This window comes from Taurulus bubalis, assembly GCF_910589615.1.
Source record: "Taurulus bubalis genome assembly, chromosome: 14".
NCBI classification, from domain to species: domain Eukaryota; kingdom Metazoa; phylum Chordata; class Actinopteri; order Perciformes; family Cottidae; genus Taurulus; species Taurulus bubalis.
Genome location: NC_136602.1, coordinates 26230750 through 26257957, shown reverse-complemented (window position 1 = coordinate 26257957; position 27208 = coordinate 26230750). Strand labels below are relative to the sequence as shown.

The window sequence follows — 27208 nt, the reverse complement described above, 5'->3', positions numbered from 1 at the left end:
CTCATAAACATAGACACATCAATTTGCTCAAATTAACTGAATGTAAAACTAACAATTCGCAAAGTCTAAAAAGTAAAATGTTGACTTTCTTTGAGAAACCTAACATTGAAGGACTCCTCAGTCGTACATGTCTTGTAGAGAAGAGTATTTAGCAGCTCTCGGATGTTGTTCATTTGCATATTCACAATAACAATGCTTCACAGTCAGTGCACCGATTGCACAACAAAGAGGTCTCTTTTGGCATTTATTTCAATTAATTAAAAAAACGTATATTTCCTTGGAAAAGTTAGCAATATACAGATAATTGCACTTAGTGAAAATTAACATTTTATTTAATAAAATCCTACTAAATTGATTTACTTTGCTTTCCACTTTCATTCAGATAATTGTTTTTACCGTTTTTTTGCACCAAGCTAAATGAGGGAACCTTTATTCAGTGTTCTAGTTTCATTTACATTCTCATGTACAAAGCTTCGGTTTCTCTCTGTGTGAGTGCAGAGCTTGTTAGTGATGCACATCTTAAGATACACTAAATGTTAATGTTGTTGTTGTTTCTTCTTCTTCTTTTTTTACACGCACCCACACACAGGGTTCATTGCTTATGTTCAAGAGTGAAGGCATGGAGCGTTTTGATGGAAGAGTGGAGTGTGTTTATGTGTTTGCATATGGGGAAAGTGGAGCTTTTATGCTCACTTTGCTTTAACCTTGTGTCTTACCACATTTGAATATGGATATTACCCTGCATTTTCTTCATGAGCTCGCTCTGTTTTCTCCATCACGCTCCTCCCTCCACATTTATTTTGATCACCTGCGAGAGTGAATCTGATGGCTTGTTGTGGTTAACTGATTGTGTGTATTTCCTTCTCCTGATCTCATTGTTTGCTTCTATTCAGTATGCACTACTTTGGCACGAAACGCACACACACACTCACAGCGGTAAGACGCATTTGTGTTGAATTGTCCGTTGCCTACATGGTTTATGTTCACTGAGGAGAACAGAGACACCTAATAAGACATGTATCCACGGTAGATTATTGCCTCTGATACTCACTATAGCATGTTGCGTGACAAAAGGCTAACGGTTAGCATGTTGAGGGCAGGCGGCAGTCTGCCGAGTGGAGCCAATGTAATCCAAAATGGCGACGATTTTTGCAATGTTGTATTACGAGACAGAACAGACATTGAACGTTTTTTCCGTGCTCATTTGCTAACACTAAAGAAACTGGTAATTGTTGTTACTTGTTATGGTTAGGGTTAGCTTGTCCTTTCCCAGAGCGACGTCGAGGTGAAGCGCGAGGGACTGCTGGCCAACAGCCCACCGGTCTGCTCATTTGCTGTAAGCAGCGTAGCATGGCAGCGTTAGCAAGCTCGCTAACTAGGCAGCTGTCCACTCGTTAGCTAGCTAGCTAATTCCACGATACTTGGTACTCCAAGGAGGAGAAGAAAGGAAGTGGAATTTTACAAATTTACTCTGGGTCTCTACGCTTTGTAACGTGACGACTCCACTGTGTGTTGTAGACGTTACTGTAAAACCTCCATGACTTGCAGTAAGTCGGTTTACTTCATACAGAAGTTAGCCGCTACAACGGTCGTCACCTATGATCCTTTTATTCGGATCCTCTCTCATCACGTTTACATATTTTAAGAAAAGACCTGCTCACACATTTATGTTTCATTCTTCATTAGCAGTTTTGTCTTACTAAACAACTGTGATATTCTACTTCCATTTAGGATTTGCAAATGGGCCGAGCATACATAAATATATATAAGAAATCTTCTTTTTTAAAGTTGGAACGGTGCCATGAGATAATAGAAAAAGAAAAATAGAGTAGAAAAACTACAGAAAGAGGTAACGGGCATCAGATTTGGAAGATAGACGTAAAGAGGTTTGGAAATAATCAAAAAACCCGATGAACCCAATAAGAGAATCAGGATAATGACATTAAGAGCTGAGGTGTATTCAGGATGAAGGAATGTCCCGAGTGCCTTTATGCATTTAAGATTGAGTGTAGTCACATCCAGCCAACATGGATTTATTACGCCTAATACCAATAGAAGTTATTTTGGATTGAAGCCACCACAGAAATGCCTCTGAAATAACTAACAAGACACCAATAATAAAACAAAACATACAGGTTTAACTCCTCATATTCCATCCCTGTCTCCTAAAGATTTCCCTCCTAGTATTATCAATTATGATTATTTGAGGGAAACTGTATTTCTGATTAAATATGTTTTTGACATACCACAAATAGGTTTCCAATTAAAGTCAGTTGAAGTGCCCAAAATGAGGAGGTTGGGATGGATGTAAGTATCAAACAGACACAGGACACTCACCCAGGAGACCATTGTTCGAGTCTTGTGTGAAACCAAACAATTTTCAATTTTAATTGAGAATGCAGTTTAATTGTACGGGGAAGGTCATTTAGTAGGAGCCAGAGTTGCATATTCATGTTGAATATCATAAACAATTCTGTTCCTTCCCACAAATAGGGCTGCAACGATTAGTCGACGTGTATTTTTATCGTCGACGCATCGTATATAATAAAAAGATTCAGAGCTACCGGTAATTTTCCTTCGGCATTGCAATGCACTACAGAGCATGTCAAGATGCTCACGTTTCTGCACTACAATTTAAAACGTGTGTAAATTGTGTGTTTAGCAGCAGCAAGACGTGGGACTGCAATAAGTCATTTTTTTACTTGCACTTTAATTGTCGGGTAGGATGGACTATTGTTTTACTTTTGGACTTTGAATGTCACTTGCAGCCCAGTTATTCTTTAGTTATTTTGCACTTTCAGAGGCTTGATTGCTATTTTGAGTTACTTTTAAAACTTTATTTGTACTTTTTCTTGACTTTCAAAGCATGTTTGCACTTTAATTTGTATTACTATTTAATTTATTTGTTATGATGATGTTCAGATCTTGTTACTCAAATACATTTGAATTTCACATTCCAATATTTTGAGTCATTATTTTAATTTGTTATGGGAAATAGCCATTAGATTAGTCGATTAATCGGAAAAAATAGTCAATAGATTAGTCGATTATGAAAATAACCGTTAGTTGCAGCCCTACCCACAAACAACCGATATAGTATTGATCAATAAACATATAGTCGATCACACTGGCTCTACCTGTCAGCACGTACTGTACGTTGGACCAACTTGGTGAGGCTGTGAACGGAGGCCAGGGGTCGGGGAGAGACAGTGAGAGTCGAGGATCAGGAAGTGAGTCCTGCGGCGCCGCAGCAGCAGGTGACCTCGCTGTGACCTTTTGGCGATCGCTCCCAGGAAGTGTGTGTGTCAACGGGGTGTGTTTGCACGCGCACATGTGTTAGTGAGCGTGCAAATGTGTGGATGTTGTTTTGGTGTGGAGATTACAAGAACGAAGATGGTGTGTGTGTGTGTGTGTGTGTGTGTGTGTGGGGGGGGGGGGGGGGTGGGGGGGGGGGGGGGGGGGGGGGGGGGGGGGCAGGTAGAGTTTCACCCACTGGGTCATGGAGTCTCTGAAGGGTTTTTCTTCCCGGCGTATTTAGAGAAACAGATTGTCCCGTTACACGCAATGGAGCAGCGCTAATTTCTGTATCGAACCACTGGATGTTGGACTTCCTTTTTTTAGGCCTTTAGCTCTACTGCTGGGATTTGTAGTTTTTTAACATCTGGGCCGATGGGGGAGGAAGCTGCACCGCTGACTCCCAGTCTGTAAGTACTGCAGCCAGAGGCAAACGATGTGGAGCGCTTTGGATGTCTCGTCAGGGTGAATGCTCAGTGACGGAGGGAGAGCTGTGTCAGCTTTTACACTTTGGAGACATTTCTCTATCTATGTGCTTTTTCTACTCATGATGTGGTACTGTGCATTTTGTAAATTGCCAAACGCATATTCAGAGTTATATGCTGCGTCTAAACACAAACTCATGTGTTTAATTCCATCACTTTTGTCATCTTTAGCTTTAGCTCTTTTAAATGATGAATTGGGGGAAAGGCCAACATGTTAAAGGAGCAGTTCTACTTTTATTTCAATAGGATAGCTCCTCATCAAACCTGCACAACCACTAATAAAGACGTGTTTTATCTCCACCTCTCCTTTCCTCCTCTTCTTTCTCTCCTTCCACCATTTCCTTTACAATTTCCTCTGCTTTAATTCTATTCCCCCTCTACTTTCTGTTTCCCTCCTCCCCTCCTCTCCTCTCCTCCTGTTTCCTCTCCTCTCTTCCTCAATTCTTCACCTTCACCTCTCTTCTTTTCTTTTAACAATCCTCCCCTCTCTTTCACTCTAATGTCCCTTTCTCCTTTCTTCTCCTCCTCCCCTTAACCTAAACTTTTTTATTTGTATCCCTTCCTCTCCTTTTTCCTTCTCCTCTCCTCTTTTTGTCCGTCATCCCCTCTTCTCTTTCCCTCTCCTCTCCTAATGTCTCCTTTCTCCTCTTCCTGTAGAACGTACCTTCTACACTTTCTCCTCTTCCTGTTCCACTTTGTCCCTCTTTCCTCATTTCTCATCCTCTCCTCTCCAGTTCCTTATTTTCTTCCTCTTATATTTGCTCTTTATTAGCATGTCTAAGCAAAAGCTAATAAGCTATTGCATTTGACCAGAAAACCAAAAGGAAGAGTCATGAGATTACAAACTCGCACTATCCTTCAGAACATAGACACATAAAATGATTGAACACAGACGGAAGGAGGCGTAAAAGCAAATACATATTTTGTTGCCGGGAGAGCTGTTTTTTTCTGCTGACGGAAGGCAGTTTGTCTTCTCTTGGCGGCCATGTTTGTCCGTGTCCGTTTCGACAGCTGAGTGTGTACATTGTCAATGTTTCACTCAGCTAAAGGGTCAAGTGTTTCAGGGCCACATAACCGTTCAGTTTGTGTTGTGTTTGGGTCATTTCAGTTCAATTATGTAGTTTGTTGTGTATAATTTGATAGTTTTTTTGCCAATTTGATGGCCTGAGGCTGCTGGATAGTGTTATGCTTAGGACACAAGGTAGTGAAGTGAGTGAGGGTCGCCTCTTTCCCCTCTCTCGTCTCCTTTCCTCTCTTTGTATTCCTTACCTTTCTATTGGTATGCTGTGTCCAGTGTCCTATTCTCTACTCCAATCTTCTCCTCCACCTCTACCATTTTTTATTTTTCTTCTCTCCTCCCATTGTTCCCCTCTCTCCTCCTTAATTTTTACTCTCTTTGCAGTCTTTTATTTTTGAAGCTACATATATGTAGGCATGCACAGAACATGCTATGTGTGATTTGTTTTCCTTCTGTCCCCTGCCCTTTTCGTACTTGATCTTAAATGATCGCTAGACTTCAAAATACAAATGCATGGACATCTCCGCTCCTCCCTGGGATGCTGAGCCCATCAGTTCTGCGTCTTCTTTGGTCTGTTTGCTCCCTCCCCGATCTCCATGGTGTGAAATCCAATTAATCAACATACTGTAACGCCTTAGATAAAAACCAATACTCTCTCTCTCTCTCTCTCTCTCTCTCTCTCGTATCGATTTGAGTCCTTGTGTCTGCAGCCTGAAACAATAGTGGACACAAAAAAAACTTGATTGCACCAAAACACACAAACAGCACTGAGAGCAGTGATATCGACTGGACTTAATGCAGCGATTGTCTCTCTTCGCTCTCCGGTTTTAGGTCACTTCTCCTCCCCTTTATATATATATATATATATATATATATATATATATATATATATATACTTATTTATTACTTATCCGATTAAAAACTCTTCCATTATTTTCTACTTTTTATTGTTTCTTTCATTGTTTCTTTAACTTGATCTGCAGTCGGTTACAGTCTATGAAATTGCTATTGAATGCTGAAACTAATGGCAATGATTTTTCATTGCATTTTGAACTAATTAATTTCTTCAAATTGTTCTATATTTATTCACAGTAGCTATAGAAATGGAAAGGTTGGCTGGTTGGTCAAATTGTTCCACCGCTTTTTTACAGAAATATCTCAGCACCTATTGGGTGGATTGCCGTGAGATTTTATTCCATCTTGGATTACGGCCGCTGCCATGTTTCATCAATTTTTCATAAAGGCAGTAGTGTTAGCCAATGGTCTACACCCCAGTACCTTTACATTGACAACTTCATCTGTCTGTATTATGTGTTTGTCTGGTAAACACAAGATTTAAAGTGGTGATTCTTTGTGGAGAAACTCAGTTTTACAGCAGGGTTCTTACGGTCATGGAAAACCTGGAAAAGTCATGGAATTATAAAATGGTTATTTCCAGGACTGGAAAAGTCCTTGAAAAAAAGAAAATCCCAAAAGTTTTGTAAAGGTCATGTAAATGTGTTCATTCACGCTGAGTTTGAAATAATGAATATGCTTTTAAAAGAAAGACTCAAAACATAAGCAGGCATCTATATAAATGTTTATTCTTTTAATCAAACTATTGTCTCATTCATTTGAGTCATTTAAGGTTTACTGTATGCTTTGTATTCTCATTGTTAGTTTAAATACTACATTTACTCACTTTTTACTGTTTACACCCAGACTTCACTAAATGTTTGTCATGACATTTGGTTTAAAGTCATGAAACCTACTGATCAGAGTGTGTCTGACATTCCCTGTTACAGATACGTCAAATTCCATCGTCCAGTCGTTTGGTTTGTTAGTTGAATCTCATTTGTCGAGGACAGCCTCAACGTCATCACACTCATTTAAAAGCACAATCCACTTTAAAAGACGCCAAAGCGTTCATGTTCCCGTCCTGTTTGCTTTCCTCCCCAGAGGAATCCAGCAGCAGTTGTCCAGCTACCGGGAGACGGTGATTCGGCAGGCCACGGTGGCGGCAGGCTCCACCGTCCACCGGGACGACGCGCCGACCTGCGGCATCTGCCACAAGACCAAGTTCGCAGACGGCTGCGGGAACCTGTGCTCGTACTGCCAGACCAAGTTCTGCGCCCGCTGCGGGGGGCGAGTGTCGCTCCGGTCCAACACGGTAAGAGAGCCGGTACGGGACGTTATGGGATGTTCTGACCGGGAAGGCCAGAGCCATCAAACCATCCAGTGAGCCTTTGCCTCCCTGTGGTTGGGGTGGCTTTGTCGTCGTAGGAGAGCCCACTCCCATCAGGAGAGAAGGGTTTTCATCATGGAGAGGATCTAGTTGATCACTCAGATGAACTTTGTGTGGATTTGTCGTGACTCCTCCCACTAAGGGGAAAACAATATGGGCGGGAAAAAGTTATCAGACGAGTCAAAAATAATGAATAAGATTGTCTGTTGAATAAATATACAGCTTTATACTTTTCCTTTAATAATCAGTCAGTCAAAGAAAGCGCTAAGTTTTCTTTCACATCCAACTCCATGTGTTTGTATTTAATTTACGGGGTTATTTATTGAAATATCCATAGACATGTTTGACTTTTGGCTAATCATTTTAAATATGATCTCTAGATTATTATTTCATTCATGGTATGACAGTTAACGGTCTGGACCAACTGTTGTTTGAATTGGTCCGGTAAAAAAAAAGTTCAAATCCATCATGAAATCAAAAATTGGCACTTCATACACGTATAGCACATTCAGCCGTGTCCAATCAGGCCATAGCAGGGCCTCAGGTGTTACAGCTCAGGTGGAGGTGATGAACCGTGGCACATACGTGTGTCTCTATGTGTGTATTTAAGTGTATAGTGTGCTGTGGATGTGTGTGTGTGTACGGTATCGACACCGACCCTGTGTGTATTTACGTGTGCCTCCAACCATGTGTGTGAATGTGATCCGTGTGTGTGTGTGTGTGTGTGTGTGTGTGTGTGTGTGTGTGTGTGTGTGTGTGTGACCCAAGCAGGAGCTGGTAAAGGTTAATTGGGCATTAGACTGAGCTGTGGACGGATGGGGGGGGGTCTCCCACTCTGTCTCGGTCTCCCAGGGGTTCCGGAGGTGCCCTATACACACACAGCGGGGTGTAGGTGCGTGTGCGTTGGCATCGGGTGACGTCCCCTCTCCCGCCCGCCCTCCCTACATCGCCGGCGTGGCATTTAATGACCTCACGCTTGCACAAACACACACCCGCTCAAAAGTACGTCCTAATTAGTTACTGCCTGACACGGGGAGAGTTCAGCTGAGGGGTCCTGGGTGCTGTGTTGGGGCGGCTGCATTCAGCGGGAGAAGGTCTTTGAAAGGTGGATTTTGCACTTGTTTACACACACACACACACACACACACACACACACACACACACACACACACACACACACACAGAAGTATACAACATCCTCACAGACTCGTACATGTTTGTATGTATTTCTTAATACGATACTGTTGTTATTGCGTAATGGTAGAGATGTGTCTTCACAGTGTTCATTTTATGATGAGAAAAATAACTAAAAGAAATAATACAGTTTGGAAATTTGACACTGTACCAGAATAAAAAACGACAACCTTGGTTGTTTGTCCAAGCACTATGAAGATAATAGTTTAATATTTCATGAAACACATTTAAAATACAAATTTCTTGACATTTGCTTCTGTTTCTATGCGTATGCTTTCTATGCTTTCTATGCTTAACAGCTAGCCTCTCTTCAAAGTGAAAAAATAAACCTACCATGGATGGTCGGTTAAATTTGAGTTTGGCAAGAAGTTGTGTTCACATTTCTGTTTGTGTTAAAAACTTAAAAGGTGCTAGCAGCCTAGGTCTATGTTTAGCCTGTGCTAAGCTAGCTTACCACCTAACTCCAGCTCTGATTATCATTTTTACATTTGTTTATTTGTGAAACAAACAATATAAAACGTGATCATAGTGAGCTTTACAGGTTTTGGTCGTCATAATTGTGGACTTTAGAGAAAAACAGGCTGGTTTCCCCCTGATTCTAGTCTCTCGCTAAGCTAGGCTAATACGGCAACAGGCGTCTCATCTAACCCTTCAACCGAAATACACTAATTTCCTAAAAAGTTAAACCATTCTTAAAAATAACCTCATCTTGTTGTTCTTTTAACCTTGAGTTTTGAGTTTTTACGAACACAAAATTATGACTGGTGTGTTAACTGCATGCCAAATTAATCCGAGCACACACGGCCAAATTGCCTCCTGCAGTAAGTCTCCATGTGACTGGAACTGAGAACAATGCAGCATTAAAAAGATCGTCTCACTCCACCTAAAACGCACCGGTGCTACTTCACTTCACTTCCAGCTCCAGGTTTTGACCCCAATGTTCTCTGATCCTACTCAGCTAAAAACGCAGAATCCGTCAGCACTGAATTTGGTTTCTCTGTTTTTTATCCTGCAATGACAGCTTGCTTGTTAATATTATTTTCACTAATTTCATCTACCATCTTGATCAAAAGTAGCACATTTGGGCGGAGACCAGCCCAGTCCGGCTCTGCTACCAACAACGTGACCCTTCCTTTCCCGTCTCTCCTCCGCTCCGCGTGACTCAGTGACAGCAGAGGAGAGGATTTGAACAATCACATAATCGCTCATAATTCTGAAAATCCACATATTCATTTTTCCAATGGTGTGTGACTTTGAAACCAGAGACTGTGATTTGCACCATGTCTCCGACTACCAAGAGTTCATATCTTTAGTTGAACATTTCAACTTAAATCTGGCTCAAAAGAGTGGCAGCATGTTCTTATCTGCTCAGTAATTGTACCGCCATTGGAAAGTGAAATATCTGTGTGTTACCGTGGTTGTTGCTGGTTGGGCTGTAGGATCATTGCCATGCTTTCAGATATCATCTTTGCTCACATTCTCTCTGTCTTTCTTTTCATCATACATGGATGGCTGACTGGGGCTGCAGGAGGACAAAGTGGTGAGTGCTGTGTTTCTTTTGTGTGTGTCTTTTCTGGACTTCATAACTCTGCCTGCAACCTTGAAAACAATCCATCTTAGTGGGTTCAGACTGTATGTATGTGTGCCCCTATCAGTCTGTCTGTCTGTCCATGTGTCTGTTACTCTCTCACGTTGTGTCAGTAGTACTAGTAACAATAAGCAGCAGCAGGAGCCTTCCTGGTTGAATATTACTACATCATCCAGAGTAAAACAATCCATTCATCCGTTGTTTTACATAACTACTGATACCCAGCATGCATTTGATGCATGGACACAACTTGGACCTCATAGGTAGATCACATAAACAAACAACAAAAGATATGTTATGTCTTTTGTTTTGGTTTACGGACGCAGTGACTATCTGGGGTCTTGGCATCACTGTGCACCAGCCGAGACTCCAGAAAGTGAAAACTCTCTTAACTAATGAACCAATATCGCCAAATATCAAACGATTGCTGCGTTTGATGCGTGAACCCATCGGACCCCAGACCCCAAGCAAACCGCATCAAAGCAACCTATTCCACTGCCACAGCGGAGAAGCATGTGGTTGACCTTGGACTTGGACCCTTAACCATCTGTCCTGTTTCTTGGGGTTGGTGACACATACATTGGTGTGTTGGCCTGCTCCATAGCTGCAAAGAGAACGACCTCTGTCGTGTGGCCCGGTTAAACAGGAGTTGGGCAGAATCATCCGAAATGATACTGCTGGAGAAAACGTTCCCAGCGGCCTTTAACACCTTCCCCTGCTTGTGTAGTTGTGTCAGGTTTAGAACCGTACTTGGCCTTGGCTGCTTTCCCTCAGGGCAGCTGCCAAACCGGCACTTCGATGATACTTGGCTGGGCTCGAACGCCGCGGCTGTCCAAGAGTGCTTTGGTGTGCTGTAGTCTCACTCCCCTGCTAAAGCTCCGACCAACAATCACTGGCTCTAAAGAGGAAAGTTTTGGCAGAATGGAGGCCGTATGTAGCGCTGGCTGTATAGCTTGGATTCATTTAATTACTTGTGAATTGATTCATCTTGCCTGGCACCCACGCTCCAAAAATGCAAAGTTACTCTGCCGACTTTTTCCACTCTACTCAAACGAAATACTCAAAGTGAAAGTAAAAGTGTGGGCGCGGACATTCCCGACACACCCAGGCGTCCATGAGAGAGATCCAAGAGGTCCCCATAGAAATGGGTAATCGGTTAATTTCAACATTTAATCAACCCTTTGCGTAGTCCCGCCCCTCAAATGCAGACTGGAAAACAGTGGTGTACAGTAACAAAGTAGAAATACTACTTAAGTAGTTTTTTTGGATATCTGTACTCTACTTTACTATTTATATTTCTGTTTACTTTTACTTTTACTTCACTACATTTTGCAAAGAAAACTGTTACTTTTACTCCGATACATTTCCCCTGAAACCTTCGTTACTCGCTACAAAATCAAATTCATCTTTAGAAAAAAACAAAAACATCCGGGACTGTGGTGGAACACAGACTCCACCAAGCAGGTTTTGCGGATCACAATGTTCTGCATTTTCCTCTACATCCTCTAGTCCAGCGTCACAAACCTTTATTCGTCACGGACCGGTTACGTGAAGACAATATGTTCACGGACCGGGTCCGACCTCGGGAGACAGGAGACTACGACACCTGACGTGTGTTCTTATGTCCAGTCTACTGACTCTACTCCTAACTAAACCTTTAGTCCAGTCTACTGACTCTACTGCTAACTAAACCTTTACTCCAGTCTACTGACTCTACTCCTAACTAAACCTTTAGTCCAGTCTACTGACTCTACTCCTAACTAAACCTTTAGTCCAGTCTACTGACTCTACTCCTAACTAAACCTTTAGTCCAGTCTACTGACTCTACTCCTAACTAAACCTTTAGTCCAGTCTACTGACTCTACTCCTAACTAAACCTTTAGTCCAGTCTACTGACTCTACTGCTAACTAAACCTTTAGTCCAGTCTACTGACTCTACTCTTAACTAAACCTTTACTCCAGTCTACTGACTCTACTGCTAACTAAACCTTTACTCCAGTCTACTGACTCTACTCCTAACTAAACCTTTAGTCCAGTCTACTGACTCTACTCCTAACTAAACCTTTAGTCCAGTCTACTGACTCTACTCCTAACTAAACCTTTAGTCCAGTCTACTGACTCTACTCTTAACTAAACCTTTAGTCCAGTCTACTGACTCTACTCCTAACTAAACCTTTAGTCCAGTCTACTGACTCTACTCCTAACTAAACCTTTAGTCCAGTCTACTGACTCTACTGCTAACTAAACCTTTAGTCCAGTCTACTGACTCTACTCTTAACTAAACCTTTACTCCAGTCTACTGACTCTACTCCTAACTAAACCTTTAGTCCAGTCTACTGACTCTAGTCCTAACTAAACCTTTAGTCCAGTCTACTGACTCTACTCCTAACTAAACCTTTAGTCCAGTCTACTGACTCTACTCCTAACTAAACCTTTAGTCCAGTCTACTGACTCTACTGCTAACTAAACCTTTAGTCCAGTCTACTGACTCTACTCCTAACTAAACCTTTAGTCCAGTCTACTGACTCTACTCCTAACTAAACCTTTAGTCCAGTCTACTGACTCTAGTCTTAACTAAACCTTTAGTCCAGTCTACTGACTCTACTCCTAACTAAACCTTTACTCCAGTCTACTGACTCTACTCCTAACTAAACCTTTAGTCCAGTCTACTGACTCTACTCCTAACTAAACCTTTAGTCCAGTCTACTGACTCTACTCCTAACTAAACCTTTAGTCCAGTCTACTGACTCTACTCCTAACTAAACCTTTAGTCCAGTCTACTGACTCTAGTCTTAACTAAACCTTTACTCCAGTCTACTGACTCTAGTCTTAACTAAACCTTTAGTCCAGTCTACTGCTTAACTTATAACCCGCTGCACAAAGACAGGATGTTGAAAATGGAGGCAGGTTTTTGTGTTTTTTTGGCGATCTCAGGATACTCTGCCTTGGTTTTAATCCAGAACACCAGCAAAATTTAAACAGACTTTTAAGTTTCATTTTTAGGGTAACGTAACATCTTGACATGTATCAAGAGGTTACGTCTGAGGTTACCACAGACGGATGTATCGGTCATTTTTCACAATAAAACATCTTTCCGGCTTTGATTTTTTAAATTTAATTTAACTTTCTGTGCGGCCCGGTACCAAGGGCCCCACGGCCCGGTACCAAGGGACCCACGGACCGGTACCAAGGGACCCACAGACCGATACCAAGGGACCCACGGCCCGGTACCGGGTGGAATGAGCAAACTTATAACCACACTGTTAAAACTCCTTCATAGTGTCATATTGCTTTTTGTAGAATTATGATGATAAGTTCATAGTGGATGCAAGAGTATACTTAGGTACAATATATTATTTTGAACATAATATATGTGGATGGATCACAGCCAACACAGTTATCTTCAACATGGGTACTTTATACACCACTGCTGGAAAATAATAGCGTAGCATCGGCCAGCAGCGGACAGCTATCAAGCTCTGCTCCCTAGACTCTCATGCAATGGTTTCAAGCTGTTTTTTACTAGTTGTAGGTTAAACGTTGTGTAACAGTGTTCCAGTGGCCTTAATAATAACTAACAACCAAAATCACTTTTATTGAATACAGTGCTTTTTAAACTGGGTTTACGTGGGTCTTTGAGGTCAGTCCCTGGGAATATGTGGCACATGAACTATATTTATATACAACTTGAAACAGCGGGACCAGTCAGTTTTGTTTGGGCTTCCTGCAGATGGTGTGAGCTTTAGTTTTTTTAATTTCTTCAGTCCATGGATCTAGTAAGCAAACTGGAGACTGTGTTCAAGATGGTGCCTTATCTATTTATATGAAAGTCTCAAAAACATAAAAAACAAACTGGTTTCTGCCGGTTCTGGTCTTTGATTGAGCTAGTTGTGCTAATGTTCATAGTTTGTTGACTTTCAGTGGTCTTGATGCCAGCTGGTCTTACATAAGCAGGTCACTTACCGTAAGCTCTCTTCAATAATTGAGACACATGGACTTAACCACACAACATAGCGTCCAAGGTTATATTCTCTACGGCTTGCTTTTTGATTATTCGTGTTATTAAAAAAGTTCTGGGACACCAAAAAAGAGAATGTAAGCTTTAACGGCCGATACATTTTCTCTCACGAACGTCATCTTTTCTTTACAGCGTATTCATTTTGAGTGAGTGACCTGCGGTGAGGGCGCTGCCTTGCCTTCAAAAGAACATCTGTGAGAGCCGACGATAGAGAGATAAATAAAGTTGTAATACGCGTAGCGATGCACAGTGTGTGGCGCATGCAGCCTCGTGTGAGGTGCTAATCATATTCAGGGCTCATTATCTGCAGCGGTGGCTGAGCTCTCATGGAGAGATGAGTGTGTGTTGTTGCAATGGAGCCAAGTGTTTCTCACAGAAAGGGCCGCTTTTGAAGTCTTGATATTCCTCTTCTCGTGGGAGACTCAGGAGTGCGGTGTGCTTCTTTTTCTCACACACACACACACACACACACACACACACACACACACACACACACACACACACACACACACACACACACACACACCTCCTTCTCTCTAATTGTAATGTCCAGGGATGTATTTCTGAGGAGTGATCTGTGCTTTTATGGGGCTATAACTCACACTGCTCAGCTGTTTTTAGACTCTTTAGTTCTGATTCAGAATGACTGTATCCACTGATGTTGTTAACCACAGCAACAAATCCTAATATCCTAATGCAACGTTTCATGCAACTTTTCGTATGATATCTTATAAAAAGTCACTCCTCACTTTACAGGCGTTTTCCAAAGACATTCCAGAAGCACGTGTCAATTTCCGGCCGTTACACGCGTACAGTCTTTTCAAAATAAACTACCGTCTTCACAGGTAACAACTCATTTGGGTTTAGGGAAGAAAACTACTTGATTAGGTTGAGCAGAAGACGTGAACTTAGTTAGGTTTGAGCAACAAAACGACTTCATCAGAATCAGAATCAGCTTTAATGGCCATGTAAGTTTGCACATACATGGAATTTGACTCCCGTTTCACTTTGCTCTTCGCACTTATACACACAATATACAGTAAACAAGATCAATTAAAAAAAGACATTAAATACAGTAGTCAAAGTGCAGATAGTGCAGATGTTTTGGCGTACAGTGCTCTGTAGCGCCTACCAGAGGCACTGATCAACGCCGTAGACACTTAAAGCAGCGTATCCTCATACAACATCTGGAATGATCCATCCATGGATGGATGGATGGATGGATGGACCTTTTCTGACCGTCTTCCCGGCATCAAAGCAGTTTCTCTCCCTCACCCCGTCCTGTCTCCCTTTTAGGGATTTGTCACCGTCGGCCCGCGGTGTTCATCCATCACATGACCGTTCAACCTTCTTGCCGCCACGTCGACGCCATGGTTGCGTGTCAACCATGACGACAAGTCTGTGTCATGGGGACAAGTCTGTGTCATGCTTGCGTAGGTTTGCTCCAAGCATCACAGAGTGCCGAGCTGGTTTCCTTTGGTCTGGGTCACGATGCCACTAACCCTGTGTCTGTTGGCCGCGATGGAAGTTGACACGGCTCCCTGCGCTTTAGCCACCGTGACCGTCCCGCTCCGTGAGAGGAATGAGCTATCAAATAAAGGCCCAAATAAAAAATACGGGGAAACAATCTTACCATGTGCCTACTTGTGCAAATGTATATCTATCGATTTCAAAAGCCTACAAGGAATGATGTGTCCGTGCCGCTTTGTGTCGGGGTGCAGCGCTCTAGAAGAAGCCTGAGCGATGTGTCATCTGCTGTTAACGCCACAGCGCCTCATGATTACTATTGATCGCCGTCTCGCTAGCTGCGTCCGTCTCCACGTCCATCTCTCATTGACTGGTCTTAAGGGGGCCATCTCTCTCTCCTGGTTGTTGCCGTATACACTCCCTTACGAAAGCCGGCTGACACAAGAAAAACACACACACACACACACACACTCTGTCGTTCACACACAGCTACAAGGAAGACACGTTCACGTGCTCAAATGAACTTTGTTTGCCGAGACAGAGAGCTCCATGTTGTCCCATGCAGCGTTCCTCCAGGACGCCGCTGTTCGGGCCTCATGTGAAACGAGAAGTCAACGTTGATGTATTAGTCACGCAACCTCTGTACTGAAGTCACGCCACTTCCGGAGTTCTTTAAACCCAGAGGACAATCTTTTCCGAAAGTTTGGTTGCACCTAACAAAGTTGTTTCTTGTGAATAAGGGAGTTTATTTTGAAGAAGACTATAGTCATGTAACGACACGTGTTGCTGGAAAATGCACGAAAAATGAGGAATAACTTTTGGCAAAGTCATACAAACCTTAGTTACCTTCGTTTAAATGTCTACGACTTTCATCAGGAAGATATTTCTGTGGTTACAAAACTTTAAGAAGTTTCGAATGTGGGTCTGATAACTCCATAATCCATTTGGGATATCTGTTTCCACTTTAAATGCTTTAACTTCAGGATCCATAGCTTTAAAGTTAGAAAACTGTTTCTTCCCCATTGCATTCTATGTTCAATGGGACATACAGTATGTATTGACATTCTAGATGTCTACATGTACATCAGGCGGCAACCTCCGGTTCTGTCGAGTGAAGCCAATGTGGAAGTGTCTTAAAACGAGCATTCTCTCCACTGACCAGCAGGGGGCGACTCCTCTGGTCGCAAAAATAAACATTAAAAAAAAAAATAAACAACAAAAATTATGATCCATTTAGGGTGGGTTGAGAGTGATTGACAGGTCGCTGCCAGAGTCGTATAAGGTGTCACTACGTCACTCCTCCAGTAACTTCTGAGTATTGGTTGCAAAAAAGTCAACATGGCTAAGGCCGTTTGATGTCTTTGGCAAATTTGTGAACTCCCTCATTATTTAAAGGACTACTGTGGTGATGAAGACTTTGTGTCTCAGTTACTGCAAAGGTTATTTTAACAATCAACACAAAAGTAATCTCTGTTTTAGTCTTTCATCTACACACACACACACACACACGCACGCACGCACACACACACACACACACACACACACACACACACACACACACACACACACACACACACACACACACACACTCATTACTTGGTGCTACATTTGCTAAATAGAGACATTCAGTGGTGGAAAAGGGGAAGTGCAGCATTATGACTACCCACACCCTGACATCCATGCATGTCCATAAAGTCTTCATCTTATTACCAATAGTGTGTGTGTGTTTGGTGAGAGAGAGAGTGTGTGTTACCCATCATGCATTGTGCCTGCTTGTAGGACTCGTGTTCCACGTGTTACAGTACAAACCCGTTGCACTTTGGCGTCTGCAAACGCACTTATTGGTGTGTGAGCTTTCTGTGCCGGTGTTTGTGTGTGTGTGTGTGTGTGTGTGTGTGTGTGTGTGTGTGTTCGGTATATACGTGTGTGTGTGTGTGTGTGTGTGTGTGTGTGTTTTACTGCGGGTGCCGCGCTGTGCTGATATATTACCTCATTAGCGGATGTGGACACTAATCTCCTTTGTGGCCGTCTTTCATCCTTAGCGCGGGATTTATAGACGGCCGGGTTACGGCGCCCGCCCTCACGCGCCGCCGCTGCCATACGTCAAGCTGTCGTCGGATGACGCAATACTTCGTTGAGCCTCCTCTACCCTTTTAGGGTACACGTGGTCACACCTGCTGGGTTGTACCCACCAATCTGTGGCTATGGGACACGCTTGGATATCCTCTGTGACAGAATGACGACAACTATCATTATTTTAAGGCTGTTAAATCCCTTTTAGTGATGCTGTCTGGAGATGTCGGCTTAACTTAAGACAAACTACACGGAAAGTTCTGGTCTGACAAGTTCCTTTCCCAGGGTTTTCCCCTGCGTTTTGGAAAACCCGGAAACCATTTGACAAAATGTTCCAGTCACTGGGAAAACACATGGAGAGAGAAAACAAAATAAGACGTCCTGGAAAATTCTTTCAACATCCTCCTATTTTCCCATAAACTCCATCAGCGCTGGATTTGTCTTTGCTCCACTGTATCGTATGCACCCAAACGCACCATGCAGGCCCTCCACAGGAGCAGTGAAGGCACACACACATGAGGGCTCCTCAACAGACGCAAATAGACACATGCACAGATGAAAACACACACACACACACACACACACAGGCAGATGCAGCAGAACGCAAAAAAAACAAACACACACACACACACACAGGGGTTTGGTGTCCTAGTTTCCATCTGTGGAGATGCTATTCTCTCTCTCAGGCTCTCTTCTTCACTCACTAACTCATCTAGAGGGGGGGTCTTACTGTGGTCATGTGACACTTTGCACGTGTGTGTATGTGTGTGTGTGTGTGTGTGTGTGTGTGTATGGATCAGAGCAGGCGTTTGCATCTATGCATCGCTGCTCGTGCATATATTTGATTGTACGTATGGTTTGTATGATAATGTGTGTGTGTCTGTGTGTGTTTCCTCCTCTCTGGTGCTTATTTCACCATCATAGTGTGATCTAATACAGGGATTACTATGGGCTTAAGGGAGTCTCTTATAAAAATAACAGCTCGGCGCTCCATGTCCACAACGCTGGCCGTTTGTTCTGCCGGTATCAACGCACTCTGACGGCGCCTCGCCAAAACAAACAAGGTGACACCCACAAAACTGCTTCTGCAGGGAATGACATGGACTCGTAGAGAGGACAGGCGTGACAAGCTAACCCGAAACATGGCGTAGAACTTTAACTAAACCATTTCAGTTATTTTTCATTTTTTTGTCAGGATCATGTATTTTGGCTTTGCAGCACAGACATACATCAGATTTACAGTTGATGCAGAGACATGTTACAATGGTGACGTTGAACACCGTTAAGATAATGTCCAGATATGTCATCGTTTTGGTTGTATTGCCCAATAAACTAAGAACTTAGGCTAAAGTGGTTCGGATAGGGCAGGAGTTTAAAAGGAGAGACGGAGGTCAGCGCACGTTCGGCTTCATTTCTGCTGCTTTCATCAAAATGTGCATGTTAACAACGGAACAGATGACTGTGTGATTTGAGAAGCTCAAGTTCAAGGTTTTTAGTTTTTTTACAAAAACAACAGTGTATATACACTCCTAAACCTGCCCTTGATTTGACTGTGTTGTATACTCTGATGAAGATAAATCAGATTGAGTAATTGAATGAGAAAATATCAACCCTATAAACTAATTTACTGAACTAGAGCACCAACTAATAATATTAATAATGATTTATGTTGCATTCAAACACAGAATGAAGTGTTACTTGTTGTGACAAACAGAACATTGTCTTGGCACAACAAATTGCAAAAGAAAAATGATAAAAATACTATACAAATAGCACAGCAAAAATACCAAAAGGAATACTATAGAGTTCGAACGTGGAAACATAAAACACAGAAAGTATGGCTACTCGTTCTCAGTATGATAACTTAATATTATACTGTATACTCATGTACTGTATACAACTATGAATCTGGTCCTATTCAGACTATTTGAAACAGAATACTATAGTACTATTAAATACAATAAATAATGATGGAAAAACATTTGGGTGACATTAAAAACCACAGAAGAAGAAGTACACGCGCTGTCTCCGGTCGTCATCCGGCGTCAGGGGTCGAGCTGAGCGTGTGTCCGCAGCAGACAGGTCACGTCACGCAGCAGGTGCGTGAACCTTGTGGACGCGACTCGTTGCACTTGAATCCTCCGCCAACGAAACAAAATGTCAGGCAAACGTGTCAAAATCCTTCTCGTGAACGAGAAGCCCGCGTGGGGTGAGCGCTACGCGGACCGCGCCGCCGACTGGCGCTTCGCAGACGACGCCGACGTGCCCGGAACAACGATGGAGTCCGAGTGGGAAGAGTAAGTGCGGCTACATCCAGCAGCTCTTTATGGGTGGCTAACTAGCTAGCTAGCACCGTCTTCACCTAGCAACTGAGAGCAAGTCATGGGCAATTACGAATGAAAACCATTGCGCATTAAGCGCCAGTTCGCTTTCTGTACTGGGAGTTTGGCCACTAATATGTATGTCACTGTGTTACATTTGACCTGCATAGTCTCAGAATTAACTATCTAAGTTAGGTTATGTGCTCGTGTAAGGGGCTGGCTATGCTAATGAGCGTTAGCTGGCTAGCTTGATTCTAGCTAGCATGATGCTAGCTAGCCGTAGCTTCTTGAAAGGTAACGTAAACCAGCGCCGTTACTTTGTGTCGGACAATATTGCAACATTTGTGTAGTTTATTATACAACATTTATGAGTGTTTAAACGTTATGTGCCTTTTTTGTTTTTTAGTGTTAGCTTATTGACAAACACAGTAGAATATTTGCTCGTGTATAATCAGCTAATTAAAAACAATTCTTGAATTTCGACGAGCTCCAGTACCTATTGGTTACCTTACTATCCGTCTGAATTGGCAGTATACATTTTACTCTTATTCTAGATTTCTTTTAAAATGTATGTGGTGAGGTCTGGAACCAGGCTCCCTCTTCTTGTAGCAGCATTATGTAGAAGACTCCTGTTGCACCTCCACTGCTAGTTAGTTCGTTTTTTTAATGAATTAATCCCTGTGTGTGTGTGTGTGTGTGTGTGTGTGTGTGTGTAGTTTCAGTCAAGAGGAGAAGAATCCTTTAGCTGCAAGCGCTGCTGCTGCTGATGATGATGATGATGATGATGATGATGAAGAAGAATGGTGGTGTTCTGCCCATTCTTCCCATGTGGATCTGCGTCCATCTCCTAGTGTCCCGTTCTCATCCCCTGCATCACCCTGGTCCCCACCCCTCCGAGCTTCGTGGACCAGGTCTCGTCGGAGGGGAGCCAGGAGAGCTGCTGGGTTCCACCCCTACCAGGCCAGGGGATACCGGCAATATAGAGCACCCGTTTTCAGGCGACCAAGGTGCGGCGGCTGCTGCAATTGTGACCAACGGAGATACAGGCCGAGACGATACAAGCCAAACTCGACATCATGGGAGCACCTCCCTGCGGTCATCCAGCCGACCAAGTGGTACCAGGTTGTTGGGAGCATGCAGTGCAGCCACTGCAGAGACCATGGGAGACACCAGATGACGTCCTGGATATGCCAAAGCTGCCAGGTGCCCCTGTGTTTAATGCCGTATAGGAACTGCTATGCCAAGTGGCACGGTCAGAGCTGTTGAGTTTACACGGCGAGCGTTACCTTTCCGGAGGAAAGACATCAAAAGTTTAGGTTTCCAGGACACCACATTTGGTTTTACTTTCTCCGAGTAGTTCCTTAAAGAGTACAGGGACAAATTATCGACAAAAGTTACTTAAAAAAACAGTTTTGTGGGTGGTCAACTGGTTTGCACGCCATTTATTATTTATACATTCCTACTGGGAGTCTATATTTCTTTTGAGAAAATTATTTCTATTGAGTTTTTCCTGTTTCTGTAATGTGTTTATAGTTATATTGCAGATCAGTTGCATGTGGTTGTTTTTGCTTTATTTCTAGACCACATTCAGGAGGCAAAACAAATAAAACTAACTGAACATTAACATCCAGAAGTCGGTTCTGCAGTCTTTTGAGCTTAACTTTAAGAAACATAAGTACACGTCCTATGAATCTGGTTTACATCTCATTGAGTTTGAATTCCTTTGCATCCAAGAAATGACCTGCAGAATGAGAAATATGAATCTTTTTATATATTTTTTTTGTTATTCTGTATTCACAATAAGTGTGGAGTTGACCACATGTGAGTTGTGGTTATTTACCATCACAGTTCTGAAGTTGCCACACAGTCAGTCAGCGTACAGCACGGTGGACAGAAGCGTGCAGATTTCTTACTCGAGTAAAAAGTACAACACTGTGTTCTCAGGATTTTTGCAAAATGTACTTAATAAAAGTATGATTTGGAATGACTTCTTTGCGTTTCTTGTTGAATGTTGCAGCTGTACTAGGTGGAGCTTCATCAAAATCCTCGCTACAAAGCACTGCACTACTACTTTAAATTTAAGATAGTGATATTTAGCAATGCATTATATCACAATTAAGCAATTGTTAAGCTTTTAAAAATGTTTTCCACGTGCCTTTTTCAGACATCTTGACATGTCTCGGTGAAAGAAGCACACAACCTTGACAACGAGCCGTACGACCCCGAGTCGTTCGTACTTGTACCTCAAGATTGTGCTTGAGGTACATTTAAGTAGTTGCGTTTCCAGTGGAAACCCTAAACTATCAGTTGATTGACGGAAGATTACTCCAAAACAATTCTGATAAATGGTTCACTGCTTTCGTCGCCCATTTATCAAGCAAACAAGTCAAATGATTCACGGTTCCAGTGTCTCAAATATGAGGATTATTTATTATTTGTCTGCTTTGCGTAATCGTGAATCTAATAGTTTAGGGTTTTGAACAAAACTAGTAATTTGCAGTTTACACTTTGGCAACTTGTGATGGGCACAAAACAATTATTACTAGTTGCAGCCCTTTAAAAAAAAAAAATAAAAAAAAAAATATATATATATATATATATATATATATATATATATATATATATATATATATATATATATATATATATATTCCAGCACTGAACAATTTCTGGAAGTGTCACTTTGCGGACAGCGTTTTGAAATCAGAAGTCGTTTCTCTGTTCGGTGAGATGAAATGCCAGAACTAAATTCAGAATCTACAATCAAATTCCTAAAGGATGCGTTCAAAGTCCTCACTTCCTGTCCTGTTGGTGGGCGGCGCTGCGGCTCCATCTGGCTGCCGCGTCCACCTCGTCGGTCTGGCTGCAGAAAAATAACAGATTGGTGGATGTTTTCACCAAAGCTATGATGTCCCACATGAGGCAGTGTTTTGCTTTCTTTGCTGTGTGTGTGTGTGTGTGTGTGTGTGTGTGTGAGAGAGCACACATTCTCCCTCTCCCTGGTGGTGCTGGGGTGTTTGGCAGGATAAATATAGCCGCGTTGGTGTAAAGCTGTTTTTCTCCTCGGCTTTTGTAGCTTTAATCAAAAGCAATCTGGAGGAGGGAGAAGTAGAATGGGGGGGGGGAGTTAGCCGATGCCAGAGTGTTTTATTTTAGCTCTCTTTTAAGGAGTCATCGGGGAGTGTTCAGGAGTAATGAGAACCCTGGTGGCTGGAGGAGAGGGACCGACTCTAACCTCCTCGTCCTCCATCCTCCTCCCTCTCTTTCATCCCCCCCATCCGTCGTCAACAGAGGACGAGGACGACCGCACGGGCCGCGTTCGCACTGCAGGCCCTCCTGCTCTTTCCGGATGAATCCTCTTCTCCAGTTCTTGGCCTTAACCCCCGCGTCCGCTCATCGCCGCGCTTGTGTTTAATGCGCCTCAGTTCCGTGTGTGTAATCAGCTTATCGTCTCATGATGCCACCAGGTCGGTGAAAGCCGAGTAGATCGGAATCGTTTGCCAATCAGTCGGAGAAATGAACAATTGTCAAAAAAACAAACATGTTCTGAGTCGTCACATGTAGGTCACATGTCCCGTTTTGTAGCACAACAACCAGCACTCTGTGTATCTTAATATGCAAGAACATATTCATATTCAGTTAATCATCCGTTCCTCTCTAAAACTTGTTTGTCACCGTAAACAACGAGGCCTTGGACTGGTTCCTAAATTCCAGAGCTTTCAACACATCCCCCCTCAGTGGGTGGAGTCCACTGAGCTCAAGGAGAAGATACTTTTTTGATTACATTTAAATATGAATATTAATACAACAAAAACATGATTAAAGTTAGGGAAATAACTGATGGAAGAGCCAATTTGGACTTGAAGCCTCTTGGAGGCAGCATTCTGCAGTGTTGCTAGTCGCTGGGAGGCAGACGGTGGGCTGGACCAGAAAGAGCTGCGTGTGTTTTGTGCACTGACTTGCAAAACTGAGGAAGAGTGTGAGATGCTGTCAAAAGCTGCAGGAATAACTGGTAATTTGACCGTGAGTTATGATTCTTAAAAAAAAAAAAAAGTCTTTCCCTGAAGTAGAATAAAGGTTGGGATCACTGCTAGGCCTGTAATTAAGGATCAGATTTATTATTTATCTGCCATTATTTTATTGATTTGTTGTTGGGTCAATAGCAATCATTTGGATTTTTTTTGGTATGTTTGTTTAAGGGGAAATACTTTGATGCAGTCCATTAGCAAAATTTGGGCCGTTTTATTCTCCTGTTAACTGATTGAGTTGTTCCTAAACTCTGCCTGGTGTGGCTTGTTTTTTAGGTAAATGAACAAAAAAATAAGTTTGGAAATGTATGTGGCATTTAAAGTACCAAAAATATCGTTCTTGTCTCTGTATTGACGCTCATCAACTCGTTATTGATCAACTTAAAAAAATCTGCCAGTGAATCAAAGTTTCTTTGGGGAACAACGATGTGAAAGAATGATTTCAAGTGTGAGCACTGTAGACAGCGTAAAAAACATAATGAAATCAGAAATTGGACTCTCCGCTGTAGCGTGCGAACGCAGCCAACGTATAGTCGGTGTACATATGTGTGACGGGACAAATAGAAAGCAAGAAGACGGGAGATTCTGCTTTGGCAAGCGACTTAAAACTCCTCTCGTTATCCAGTTGGCGTTGTGTGCTTCCATTTGGAGGCCAGACGCAGCCCACAGTGGAAGCCAAGCTGCTCCCCGCTAGAACTGCCATCTTATGATCTTAGAAAAAAAGAGAAAAAACTTCCATGAAAGCCTTTTTTTCTCCCCTGGACCACTCATTGGCAGCAGTGCAGCTCTTTAGGAAGTGCAATGTTCCATTTCCTGTTTCACAGTCACTGCGATTGAAGCCAGGCTTTTTGGTTGGCAAGGTGTTGGGCTGCTGCCTGTTGGAACCATCACTGTGATACCAGCGTCGGCCGCATTACGTACCTCAGACAAACCAATTCTCTTCAAATCTAATCTCTTCTTTTTCCTAAACTAGGTGATCTGGGTGTGTAATAACTGCCGGAAGCAGCAGGAGCTCCTGACCAAGCCGGGCGAGTGGTTCACCGGTCCGGCCGGGAAGCTCGCCGGCCTCGGGTCGGCCGTCAGCGAGCCGTCCGTGTGCCAGGCGCTCGGCGACCAGAAGCTTCGGTCTCGCTCCCAAGCCCCTCCGGGCTCCACCGCCGCGATCCAAGACCCCAACCGACTGGGCGCCCCCGGGGCCGGGCCCGGCGCCGACGCCCGGTCGCGCAGCGAGCCGCCCCGAGACACGTAAGCTGAAGCAATTGTTGTTGGACAAGACGTATTGAAATGTTCCGTTTAGCTAAAGTGATGCAGAAGACGTATTACACACTATACCAACATTTTACATTATTTAACCAGGCGGCAACCTCGGGGTCGGAAAGGTGAAGCCAATCTGACCTTAACCCTGCATTCTTTCTAATGGCCAGCAGGGGGCGACTCCTCTGGTGGCAAAAATAAGTCAGATTGTATAGAAGTCTATGAGAAAATTACCCGTAGGACTACGGTTTTGAATCCTCTAGTTCAGCATTTTGGACCGTCGCAATCTTTTTTTTTTTGGAACCTGAAGTGACACAAGAGGGTGGAGTTAAATTCAACCAAATGCTGAATGAGACCTTTTTAAATGTTACAATTAACTGAAAACACACTGTGAGGTTAATGTTCGAAGACAAAAATACAGGCAACACCTAGACCGCCGTGGTAGCAGCCTGTCAATCACAAGGTAGCCCCACCCTAAAGCGTACCCTTCTTCATATTATATTTTTACTATAAATGGAGCATAATTTACTAAATAAACACCGTACTGTGTTGAAGAAGACTTAAAACTAGAGACTGAGACGATAAACTCATGTTTACAATGTTTACTGGGATAATAACAGGGTTTGTACGGTCATGGAAAACCGGGAAAAGTCATGTCATTTTAAAATGGTTATTTTAGACCTGGAATAACCCCAAAGTTTTCTAAAAGTCATGTAAATGTGTTATATTCATGTGTTCATGTCGTTCATTTACGCTGAGTTTGAAATAATGAATATGCTTTTAAAAGAAAGACGCTCAAAATATAAGCAGGCATACATACAGGCATCTATATAAATGTTTATTCTTTTCATCAAACTATTGTCTCATTCATTTGAGTCATTTAAGGTTTACTGTATGCTTTGTATTCTCATTGTTAGTTTAAATACTACATTTACTCACTTTTTACTGTTTACACCCAGATTTCACAAAATGTTTGGCCATGGAAATTTGGTTTAAAGTCATGGAAATCCATTAGTCAAAATGTGTTGAACCCTGTTATACATCAAGGGAGAAGTTGAGTAATTTTCTCATAGACTTCTATACATCTAACGGGACTTTGAAGAGTTGCCCCCTGCTGGCCATTGGGAATAATGCGGGTTTAAGACACACTTCCTGATAGGCTCCGCCGGAGGCGGCTGCTATTCTGTTCATCACAGGCAGAGTTTGACTAACTCTGTTAAATTGCGTCCTCTCAGCCACCAGGAAGAAAACAGTCCTTGTAGAATATGTTAATATTTATGTTATCGAGCATCATCCTGCATTCATCATTCACGTCTTATATACAGCTCTCTAAGTAAGCGGCCTGTGTCACTGTTTCCTCTGCCGTTCTGATTGTAATGGAAGAACACACTGGATCGTAGAATGTGTCACTGGACCACCGATGTTGACCATTAAATGTTTTTTTCCTCTCTCCCTCCAAATATTGATCGCTCCCCAGGAGAAATGGAAGGGGAGGCGGAGGAAATGGTCGGGGAGAGCGCCGGCTGGGTCAGCCTAGACTGCAGACCCAGGTCTCCATGGACCGGGACCTCCGGGGGGATTCCAGGGAGCGCAGGGAGAGCCGGCGGCTGTCGAAGGGCCGCTCTCTGGACCACGACCCTGTGGGAGGAGTCGGCGGGGTAAGGCGGACAGAAGAGGGGGGTTACCACCACATGGACCACAGCGGGGGCCCCCCTCGCCAAGCGGGGCCGGTCCCACCTGGAGGCCGGGGCCACCCTGCAGCCGCACAGGGTCGCGTTGGGGGCGTGGGAGGGGAGGCCGGGGACGGCGTGCGGCCCGGACAGAGGACGGTGGGTGGGGTCGCCGGGCCGCACGAGCACACCCTCGCCCAGCAGACCATTCTCCCCGAACTCAGAGAGCCTCCCGGCTCGGCCCTGGGCCAGGGGCCCGTGGTGAGACGGACCAAACGGGAAAAGGCCGAGAGCATGCTGCGCAACGACTCGCTGAGCTCCGACCAATCGGAGTCCCTACGCCCGCCGCCGCCGAGGCCCTACAAGTCGAAGCGGGGGATGGGCGCCGGAGGGAAGAGGCAGACCAGCGTCAGCAGCTCGGAGGAGGAGGGAGGGACCACGCCCGAGTACAGCAGCTGCGAGGACGGAGAGATCGAAAGTGTCAGCGAGAGAGGTGAGAGACGATGTCAGGAAACAAACTACCTTTCCTGTCCCCCAGGGGAGGGTGTGGAAAGTATCGACGTCTGTCAGGTCA

General features: G+C 43.4%; 1 protein-coding gene across 3 annotated transcripts in view; it reads left to right on the top strand.

The window, feature by feature from the left end:
• Positions 1–27208, top strand: part of rims1a (regulating synaptic membrane exocytosis 1a) — a gene marked incomplete at both ends in the record, with an annotated part of 84548 nt that overhangs the window by 18713 nt on the left and 38627 nt on the right. For 2 of the 3 annotated variants that reach the window (XM_079229578.1, XM_079229579.1), the window contains 3 exons: positions 6736–6958; positions 24684–24955; positions 26442–27127. In XM_079229578.1, the coding sequence (XP_079085704.1) occupies positions 6736–6958; positions 24684–24955; positions 26442–27127 (1181 nt within the window). The remainder of the gene's footprint in view (positions 1–6735; positions 6959–24683; positions 24956–26441; positions 27128–27208) is intronic. The other variant, XM_079229580.1, reaches the window with a different exon arrangement.